The following is an 11,658-nucleotide window of genomic DNA, read 5'->3' on the forward strand; positions in this document are numbered from 1 at the left end:
CTTGGGTGAGTGGGCAGATGCAGTTTAGTGTGGATAAATGTAAGGTTATCCACTTTGGTGGCGAAAACAGGAAGGCAGATTATTATCTGAATGGTGTCAAGTTGGGAAAAGGGGAAGTACAACGAGATCTGGGGGCCCTTGTTCATCAGTCACAGAAAGTAAGCATAGTAGCACAGTGAAGAAAGCGAAGAGCATGTTAGCCTTTATAACAAGTGGGGTTGAGTATAGGAGCAAAGATGTCCTTCTGCAGTTGTACAGGGCCCTAGTGAAACCACACCTGGAGTATTGTGTGCAGTTTTGGTCTCCATATTTGTGGAAGGACATTCTTGCTATTTAGGAAGTGCAGCGTATGTTCACGAGGTTAATTCCCGGGATGGCAGGACAATGTTGATAGAATGGAGCGCTGGGCTTGTATTCTCTGGAATTTAGAAAGATGAGAGGGATTCTTATTGAAACATATAAGATTATTGAGGGTTTGGACACGCTAGAAGCAGGAAACGTGTTCCCAATGTTGGGGGAGTCCAGAACCAGGGGCCACAGTTTAAGAATAAGGGGTACGCCATTTAGAACGGAGATGAGGAAAAACCTTTTCACACAGAGAGTTATGAATCTGTTGAATTCTCCGCCTCAGAAGGCAGTGGAGGCTAATTCTCTGGATATGAGTCAAGGGATATGGGGAGAAAGCAGGAACACGGTACTGATTGTGGATGATCAGCCATGATCACAGTGAATGGCAGTGCTGTCTTGAAGGGTCGAATGGCCTACTTCTGCACCTATTGTCTATAGTTACATATGTGCTAAACAGCATGGGAGGAGGTAGAGGTTTGTTTGCCTTAGTGTTCAATACGAAACAGATTATAATTTCTAGGAATGTCATGTTCATAGGTCAGTTTAATTATCATCCTTGGAATCTTGCATTCTAGGTTAAGTGTCAACTCGGAGTGGCCAACTTCTTGAATTAATTACATTTTATGGCATCTATTTTGATGCAGCATCTTGTTCTTTCAGATGGATGCAAAACCACTGATGTTTTCTTTTCTTAAAAATTTTCCTCAGCTAATGGAGTTGCTGACTTCAGTCCACGTAGAGAGTCTGAGTTTCCACGTCTTCCAGACCCCAAGTCCCTGTACCCGTCATCGACAAAGAGAAGGACTCCCAAAAGGGATGTGCTGCCTGAGAGACCAAAATCTGGGGATGCTTTACCCAGGCCCCGGCCATTCCTGCCCCTAATCAGAACGGACCCCTGGCTATATGTGTCTCGCTCAAACAGCCAGAACGAGTCCCCGGAAACTTCAGGAGATGCCACTGTGCCCATTTTGGACGCAATCCTCACTGCTGATCAATGCCCCAGATTGCCTATTGGTGCCTGTTCGCTACTTGACATGGACGTTGAAGGCCAAAGCCAGGATGGCACGGTTCCCCTCTGCAGGGACGGATCCCAGCCCAGCAGATCCAGCAGCTTCGAACTGGAGAAAGAGTTTATGTTTTAGCACTCACTGCCTTGGAGATGGGACTATGCATCTGTTCCTTTTTTATTTAGAAGAGCAATTTCATGAATGCATTGAACCTTGTTTGGTAAGAACATATGTGAACAGAATGTATATCTTTTTTCTGGGCATTTTCTATTGTAGGCCCACGTGGTCTCACCTGATCTGACCAGAAGCGGAAGGTCATCCATCTCACGCCTTAGCTCTCTTGGTTAACACCCTACCTTCACATCCTGGATCTGAGCTGGATTTGATCTGGGGATACTGGTACATGAGCACTACTTGTCCTGCACTGGTTGCCAGATTTGAGAAAGGAAGATCAATTTACTCTATGTGAAACTGGAAGATCAGTTTTGCGTGTAGCCCATGGTATTTTGCACTTTGAATATCAAAATTTAATCTTTAGTCATTTCCAGCAGCATGCTTCATATTTAAAATAGAAGACTAGTGAAGGTGACTGGTGGTTTGCTTTAAGAAACTTGATTAGTTTGCATTGACCCGTACCATGAGTTATGGATGTTTTCTGGAGTATTGACTTGACGTGTTTTCTTGCTTGCTGTCTTAAATTTTATCTGGTAGAGTGTGAACTGATCTTTGTAGCGGCAGTATCCTTTTTATTTGCTCACTGGCTGTGGATGTCATTGGCAATATCAGCAAATATTGTCCAATCTTAATTGCCCCAGAAATGAGGATGGAATTCATGAGTTAGACCAGGTGAAGATGGCAGATGTTCATCCTGAACAAATGCCAGTTAATCAGATGGGCTTTTATGACAATCTGGTCGATATCCAGTCAAATTACTTGTTGCTGTAATTAATTTAAATTGCAGATTTATTTAATTACTTGAAATTATACTCTAGGTTGCTGTGGTGGGGTTCAAATTCATACCTCTGGATACTAGTCCAGCCACAACAATGTTACTGTCCCCATTACAGCTGTCCCACAAGTATCTCCTCAAATGATCTGTCTTGCTCAGTTTTAGTGCTATGCAAGTTCAGTTAAATGAATCTTCATTATGCATTATTAATTAAATGTGCTCCAAAATCTAAGGGTTCCTTGCCCAGATTCTCAAAGATTCTTTGTCAAAAAGAAACCATTAATGAAGTTCCCACAGATGGCTTGTAAATAAATTCTCACTCTGCATCACTGCCCCAGAACATCCCTGGTTAAGCTGATCTGAGGCAGATCTCGGTAAACTGCTAACAAGCTCTGCACTTGTGATCACTGTGTGGTGTGTCCTGATCTGAGTGCTGGTAAAATGGAATTGGAACGTGTTCTCGTACGCATATTGTTAACTGTTGGCCCACACCAAACTCCAGCTATTTAGGCAGTGGATTGCCCTTGGAACTATCTGTCAGGGAGGAAACACATACCTTTAGAGAAAAGATGTTCCAAGCTTGGGAAATAAAAATATTATTTGTACTGAGTAAACAAAAGGGATACTTCCAGTTGCTTTACTGTAATATTATATGCTGACCATTACACAGAACAAACTCTACCACATGGAGAAAAACCCCCTAAAATATCAAGATCCTGCCATTTAGCAATGGTCTTGATGTACAATCATTTTGTAGATTACAACCTCGTGCGATTTAAATGGCTTATTGTTTAAATTATTTAACTCTGGGATCAATGGCTCACCACTTTTAGAAGTTAAATTTCATTAAATTGTAGCAAAAAATATCAACAAGGATTTTATCTTTGAAGATTGCGGTGAATACCACTCATAAAACACTGGAAATAGTTGATCAACTGTTTTATAGAGCTTCCTTGATTTTTTTAGAGAAAAAAAATGGTTGCTTGAGCTTTGTGAATAGCTTATGGAGCATGAATTGGTAACTACCTGGCAGCTGCTTTATTTATTAACGTACATTTTAGGCTGCAACGGATCAGTAGACTTTCTAAATCCAAACAAATCTGCTGCTAGATCTCAACGTTTATGACAGACAACCTGTTGAAAAAAAGTAACTGTAAAATGTATTCATTATGCTGCAGATGTAACTATTACAAATTTGCTGGCCATTTGGAACACTTTCTTTCTGGCTATTAGAGTTTGCCTTTTTTAAATCTGTTCAGATTTATAACAATACCCAATTTGCCTTATAGACACTTTCAGGATGCAATTAATTTCACCCTCTTACCTGTAAAGCTGCAAACTCTCATTTTACAATTTTCATGTTGATATGAAACAGTTCAGATATCACAGCTGCCTGATTTATGTAAATATTGCAGTTCAAAGGACAAGAAATGCTAGAACTTGGTATGTGCTATTTCGTATTATGGGTTCTGTCCACTAGTTTATTTTCTGATAATAGATGTAAAATCAAAAAAGTGGGGTATTGCACTTCAAAACGTGCAAGTTATTCCAATTCCAAGCAGTGTTTGGGATGTGTACTGAGCTCGGTAAACTGCTAAGCATTGTATCATGGGGGTGCAGCCTGGGTGTTTGCCTACAGTTGATGTTACTGTCAATTTATTGATCTACTTTCATTTCCGATCTGTTTCCATTATTCGAGCTCTCTCTGCAGTCCTGTAGCTCATCCCAGTTAGCTCAATCTGGCCATAAGCTTGGGTGATGGTTGGTGCTAGAGTTCCAGACAGGGTAAAAGCTTCAACAGCATTTGAAATTGGGTGCAAGAGGCTACATTTCCTCACAGTACATGGGGAAGGGATCAGTGGGAGGACTCTGTATTCCTGCTGATTGTGCCTGTTTTTACACAAATTGTTGTGTGCCAGTAGTCATTCGCAACCAGAGGATTATCAAAGGGATCCAGTGATGATTCAGTTTAGGGATGTATTCTTTGCAATCAGAATGTCATATCATTTTGACTTATCTGACAATTAAACTAGTGTAAAAACTGTTCCAGTTTTTGACCACAAACCAGCTGATTCATCTTATCAGTGTTAACGTGTATTTTAAGAACTAGCTACTTTTTTTGCATAACAATGTTAGAGTATCATCTTTTACCTCTGTTCAAATACAATTAGTTTTTGGAAAGTTTAATTACTGTACATTCAATGTCTGATTCTTACCCTTGCTGCACAAAATCATGATATACTGTGCTTTGATTTTTTTTTTGGTAAAGTACGTAAGCTATTTGTACCACTTTGTAAATCTGTCAAAGGTCTTTTCACTTGAAGATGCTGCTTTTATATATTTGTTTAGTTGTATTTTTACTGCAGTTTGAGACTTTGAATAATATTTATGTAAAATCTTAGGTATTAAATAAGAACGTATTTTATATTATGCCAAGCAGGCTTGGTCCATGTCGAGTCCCAGAGAAGGATCATGGAAGTCCTTTTTGGGAAGCTCAGAGTACGTATATTGCCTATTTTGATTTCCTCCCAAGTGTATCTTTGGTTCAAAAACCCTTAAATATTAAAAACAATTATTCATTTTGATTTCACGGTTATGTCTTGACAAAATAATAATTGCAGAAGCTAATTCCCTTTAACAGTTGAATCTGAAATCATTTCTTGGAAACAAGACCTGATCGGTGCCACTATTGAACTCGAGTTAAATAATCTCTCCACTTCGAATGTACACCATAATCATGGGAACATGACCAAGCCAAATGCCCCCTTTAGGATATTCAACGAGTTGGAATATGACCAATTTGATCTTCAATAACCTTGTGACCAATAAAATTGATTAAACCATTATTTGAAGTACTTATTTATAAAATCTGTCACATTTAACCTGATCCCCAATATATTTAGGAAAATTTTTCCATCTATCCACTATTTGAGAAAAACACTTCCTGATTTAAAAATAAATTCTGAATGGCCTTGCTCTGATTAGATATAAGAAATCGAGTACAGTGTTTAATGTTAATTGCCTGAATTTGACCAAGTATAAGCTATAAACAGATCTCTAATGACCATTTTAAAATTATTTTCCTTCAGTAAACTACCTGATTCTAATAAGTATTCCTTCTTCAGCAAAATAATTTTGGATCGGTCTTTTTGAAGTTTTTAAATGAAAACAATACAATGGGATTTTATCACTGGGTGTAGTATATCAGGTATGAATACAAATGAACTTGGCTGTTTAACCCATGTCGTATTAAGTGCACCCAGGCAAAGTATTAGGGGGCAGTTCATAGCATGGAGTTTCATACCCCAGCAAGATTTGGTGGAGATTACGTTTTCATTTAACACATTCTTTTTCTCAATTAAAATATCATTACAGTTTCCATCTATTTCCACCCACCGTCCAAATATCACAATAACAAATCTTTCAGCCAAGTCCTTGACCAAGATTCAAATTGGATGATTAATAAGAAGTTTGGAATGTAGTGAAAAATTAAGCCCAAACAAAAAATAATTTAGCCTAGTGACAGCAGAAGTTCAAATGCTACTTTATTGCGAACTCTGATGCATCTTGGACCCTGCATTGAATTGTAAACAATGGCTAGAGTAAAGCAGGCATCAACATATTCTTTCCACAGTGTGAATTAGACTGTTTCTCTGCCTGTACCCTATTGAGACAATCATAAGGAAATGGAATTATTTTAATCCTACATACTTTCAAAGATGATGCAAAATGTAAATAATCAAAAATCCATACAATTCATACATTGCATCTATTCCAGTCAAAACAAAAAAGGTATTTGGTGTAGCCCGATTACCATTCTTTGCCCTGCAGTGTTGTAGATCATAGCAGTTTAAATATTAACTGCAGGTATTAAATGTGACCTTCTACCGTACCTACAAGAGGAAGATGATTGGACTTTTTTGCCTTCCATCACAGTGAGGAATGTGGGGAATCCGCTGTGGTGGATGTTTATGTTAACTTTTATGTAGTTATGTGTCTTGTTGCTTTTTTTTCATTTGGCTGTATGGTAATTTGCATATCACTGTACCTTAATTGGTACACGTGACAATAAAAGACCTTCGAAACCTTTGAGTTCCAAAAACTCCACCATTCCTCAACCCCTTTTAAATCCTCCTTATCTATTAACTATGACCCAGTTATGGACCTACTGGGGAAATGGGATCTTACTCTTTCTTCATGCTGACTGGGCTAGTTACAAATTTGATACCATCGTTAAACCATCTATTGCCTCCTTTTTTTCAGATAAAATGCCCACGGCCTAGACAACCCAACTCGCTGCTCACATATCTAAATTCCTTCACAACTGGCAATATCCTAGCAAATCTTAAAAGTGTCCAAGATCGCTCTCAGAGACAGGAATTATGTTAGAATGTATTCATTTACAATTGCAAATAGATTTGAAAACTTGTCGTTGATGCAAATCAACATCTATTTTTAACACTAACAGAGGCCAGTACTTATGGGGTTTTTTTAACTCATTAATCTCCATATTAAGTTTACAGGAGTGAGCTATGGGACAGGCTGACAAAGCTCCATGCACTAAAAGGTACACCAATGCCCTGACAGCATCTGGATTTGGAATAATCATGGAATGAAACCTTTCTAAACAACTTGAATTATAACTGATTTAATCAAATAGGCTTGGGCCCTAATTTATCTCCAACCTTTCCACAAAAAGTAATGTGATAAACAATTATTTCTACAGCTGTAGTGTTGTGGTATGTCTAACTGCTGGATTCCCATGTTCTCTTCTAAACAATAAGTAATCTGAAGCACCCTTTTGAATTCTCCCTTCTATCCAGAAATGATCGCTGTGATCTTTTTGCATCTTTTATGACACAGGGAAGCCTTTTCCATCACATATAAATGTTCAGGAGGTCTCTTGAATTTATCATCCCTGTTGCCTTCAAAGAATGTCTTTCCCTACCACCCTTTAGTAGGAATTACCCATTGCTATAGTGAAATTAAGTTTCCTTCTGCCTTCCGCCACCTAAATCTCTACTAGAGTGAAATATATATATTTTTGGATACAAAAAGATGGTGCATCAATTCAGTATTAACTATCAGTTTTCTTTCCAACAAAACTCCAAACCGCTTTGGATGTTTGTCCTTCCTCATGCAGGGCTGGTAGTGTGAAAGATTGATGCAGTATCACATTGTTTCTGTGCCTTAGTTAAAGTTTACTTCATTAGTGGGTCAGAACAAAGCCAGTAATGTTGGTAATTGATTGAAACATAACATATTAAGTGAAGCTCTGATTACCACACATTACAGCTCAAAATGTTGTTGCCATATTGTGTGGATGTTCTGATTGAGATAAATAACGAGTTAAATTTCACATTCCAAAAATCTAAGCTGCTGAAATAGCAGAAACAAACTGCAAAGCATTTGGTTAAAAAACAGGTAACATGTTGTTAAATCACTTCTCATTGGGTTCATTATAAAACCTTGTTGTATGTACCTTGGTGTGGTCACGATACCCATGTGTGTCTTAAAGGGAAGATGTTTAAATAATAATGGTATTGTCAGTTGGATTATGTAAACTGACAATTTGACCCAGTGGGGCTGGATGTAATTGGACTGTGCTCTGTCAGTTTTACTTGTATTGCAGGTTTGATGGTGTTCACATTCCAGATAGAATCTCACGTGCTGCTTGGAATTGAATGTTAGTACTGACAGTACAAATCAATGTGTGTACTACTGAATATTTTTCTGTAGCTATCAATTTTTGTATTTTGTATTTGACACTCGTGGTACTGTCAAAGAAAAAAAAACACTGGATCACTTTCTACAAAAGGCTATTTGTATGAGATTATTTTGCTGTTCAGAGAATGCTGGCTCTTTTGGCCATCATCAGATGTACCCGTTTTAATAAAACCCAAATTTTTCAGTAAATGTGTTTCCAGTGGTGGTGTTGGAACATATCAGCTACTTGGTGCAGGGAAGTTCACACAAACTAATAATGATCAGATAAGAGTTTAATAATGCAGATAAACATGGCCCAGAAATTAGTTCAGGTGTGAATTTAATCTCTTCATGAAAATTTGAATAGGCAAAAGGGCATAGTGTGGAAACTGGTGGCAATTTAATGTTGGCTACTCGAGCAGGACAGTCCTTTAGCAGGCTGAGAAAAATTATTGAACAAAAGATCAGGGCATAATGTCCTTGGGATCACAGGTGCTACATAAATGGAATGGGTGAAGTTGTATTTAACAGGAGTGTCAACCACAGCGCAGCCACTTACAGTGCGTTCAGAAAATATTCAGACCCCTTCACTTTTTCCACATTTTGTTACGTTACAGCCTTATTCTAAAATTGATTAAAATGGTGTTTAGAATTTTTTGCAAAGTAAATAAAAAGAAATGACTGAAATATAATAATAATAATAATAATAATACATTTTATTGTCATTGCACATCAGTGCAACGAGATTTAGTATGCAGCTTCCAACCGATGTAAAAGAAAAGTAAAATAAATAAATAAGCTGTGTGACGTGACCATCCGAGGGAGACAGTCCAGGGGGAATGGGGGACACTCAGCAGGGCCGGTTCAGAGCCGCTATAACTCTGGGAATAAAGCTGTTTCTGAGTCTGGAGGTTCGGGCGTAGAAGGCCTTGTAACGTCTGCCGGAGGGAAGTAGTTCGAACAGTCCGTTACGAGGGTGTGAGGAGTCTTTATGGATGCTGACGGCCTTCCTGAGGCACCGTGTGTGGTAGATGCCCTCCAAGGCTGGTAGCTGTGTCCCAATAATCCTCTGCGCTCTGTGGACGACGTGCTGAAGAGCTCTCCTCTCCGCCTCCGTGCAGCTGAGATACCACACAGATGCCATACGTTAATATGCTCTCTGTGGTGCAGCGGTAGAACGTTTATCACATTTACATAAGTATTCTGACCCTTTACTCAGTACTTTGTTGAGGCACCTTTGGCAGCGATTACAGCCTCAAGTCTTCTTGGGTATGACATTACAAGCTTGGCACACCTGCATTTGGGTAATTACTCCCATTCTCCTCTGCAGATCCTCTCAAGCTCTGTCAGGTTAGATGGGGAGCATCGATGCACGGTTATTTTCAGGTCCCTCCAGAGATGTTCGATCGTGTTCAAGTCTGGCTGGGCCACTCAGGCATTCACAGACTTGTCACGAAGCCACTCCTGCGTTGTCTTGGCTGTGTGCTTAGGATCATTATCCTGTTGGAAGGTGAACCTTAGCCTCAGTCTGAGGTCCAGAACACTCTGGAGCAGGTTTTCATCAAGAATCTCTCTGCACTTTCCTCCGTTCATCTTTCCTTCGATCCTGACTAGTCTCCCAGTTCCTGCCTCTGAAAAGAATCCCCACAGCATGATGCTACCACCACCATGCTTCACCGTAGGTATGGTATTGACCAGGTGATAAGTGGTTCCTGGTTTCCTCCAGACGTGATGCTTGGCATTCAGGCCAAAGAGTTCAATCTTGGTTTCATCAGACCAGAGAATCTTGTTTCTCATGGTCTGATAGTCCTTTGGCAAACTCCAAGCGGGCTGTCATGTGCCTTTTACATCTGGCCACTCTACCATAAAGACCTGATTGGTGGAGTGCTGCAGATATAATTGTCCTTCTGGAAGGTTCTCCCATCTCCACAGAGCAACTCTGGAGCTGTGTCAGAGTGTCCATCGGGTTCTTCGTCACCTCCCTGACCAAGGCCCTTCTCCCCCGATTGCTCAGTTTGGCCGAACGGCCAGTTCATGCAAAGTCCTGGTGGTTCCAAAGTTCTTCTGTTTAAGAATGACGGAGGCCCGTGTGTTCTTCGGGACCTGCAATGCTGCAGACATTGTTTTATACCCTTCCCCAGATTTGTGTCTGGACACAATCCAGTCGACGGATAATTGCTTCTTCTTCATGGCTTGGTTTTTGCTCTGACATGCACTGTCAACTGTGGGACCTTATATATTCCAAATCAAGTCCAATCAATTTAATTTACCACTGGTGGACTCCAATCAAGTTGTCGAAAGATTACAAGGATAATCAATGGAAACAGGATGAACCTAAGCTCAATGTTGAATGTCATAGCAAAGGGTCTGAATACTTAAGTAAATGTGATATTTCAGTTTATTTTTAATTACTTTGCAAAAATTTCTAAACCCCTTTTTTCACTTCTTCATTCTGGAGTATTGTGTGTAGATTGATGATTTAAAAAAAAATCAATTTTAAAATAAGGCTGTAACGTAACAAAATGTGGAAAAAGTGAAGGGGTCTGAATATTTTCTGAATGCACTGTATCTTTTTGAACCCCAACTAAACTAGAACTAATGCTAGTTATCATTTGCTACTTGATCACTAGCAATCTGTGGCTTTAACATGCTTGGCCTCAATTCAATTAACAAACTTGGATAGTGAATGTGTGTTCTGTCACGACCTCATACTCCTTGGGGCATGACTCCAAACATATAGGCTGCTTCCATGAATAATTCTGCTCTTAACATTTCTACCACCGACAATGTGAACACATCACTAGTCATCTTCCTGTCCCACCCCTTTCTGTAGACATCTTTCTCTCTATGCCTCCTAGGTTTGCTCATCCCTCTCCTCCAATCTTTTTTCACCTGTAACCATGGGAGATGCAGTACTTATCCATATAACATTTCCATTCTGGAACCTCAGCAACTCTTCTAGGTAAGATAGATTTACTTGCATCTCTTCCAAATTCATTTAGTGCCATCACTGTGGCCTCCCCTACAGAGGCATAGGCTAAGCGACTGTGCACGGTCCACCATAGCCTGCTGGATCCCTTGGTTGCTAGCCGTTTTAATTCCACTTCTCATTCCCACACCAACTTTAAGCTGGAAGGGCTGCAGAGATGATATGAGGATATTGCCAGGATTGAGCCTGAGCTATAGCAAAAGGTTGAGCAGGATAGGACTATTCATTTTAACACAGGAAGATGAGGGGTGATCTTTTTGGTGTGCAAAATCATGAGAGGAATACATAAGGAAGATGCACAGATAATTGTACCCAGAGTAAAGGACATAATAATACATTTTACTTATGGGCGCCTTTCAAGAGTCTCAAGGACACCTTACAAACATTTAGCAGGTAGAGGAAAAACATGTAAGGGGAATGAAATAAATAGTAGAGACATGACTAGTACACAAAGTAAAGACAGAATACAATTCAAAACACAATATGAGGCAATGAATGCATAGATGAAAAGGGAGGGGGACGTGGGAGAGGTGAAGAGATGGGTCTTGAGGCGGGACTGGAAGATGGTGAGGGACACGGAATTGCGGATCAGTTGGGGGAGGGAGTTCCAGAGCCTGGGAGCTGCCCTGGAGAAGGCTCTGTCCCCAAAACTGTGGAGG

The 11,658-nt window shown here is 39.8% G+C and overlaps 1 protein-coding gene across 2 annotated transcripts in view; it reads left to right on the forward strand.

Annotated features, from left to right (window-relative positions):
• Positions 1-8,220, forward strand: part of map3k21 (mitogen-activated protein kinase kinase kinase 21) — a 97,558-nt gene extending 89,338 nt beyond the window's left edge. The window contains exon 11 of one of the 2 annotated variants that reach the window (XR_008723848.1): positions 1,057-1,193. Coding sequence is in view for 1 of the 2 variants with exons in the window: in XM_055639230.1 (XP_055495205.1) it covers positions 1,057-1,490 (434 nt within the window). In the remaining variant the exon portion in view is untranslated. Of the gene's footprint in view, positions 1-1,056 lie in introns of both variants that reach the window. The other variant, XM_055639230.1, reaches the window with a different exon arrangement.
• Positions 8,221-11,658: the final 3,438 nt, after the last annotated feature.

The sequence above is a fragment of the Leucoraja erinacea genome, chromosome 8 (assembly GCF_028641065.1).
Source record: "Leucoraja erinacea ecotype New England chromosome 8, Leri_hhj_1, whole genome shotgun sequence".
Lineage (NCBI taxonomy): Eukaryota > Metazoa > Chordata > Chondrichthyes > Rajiformes > Rajidae > Leucoraja > Leucoraja erinaceus.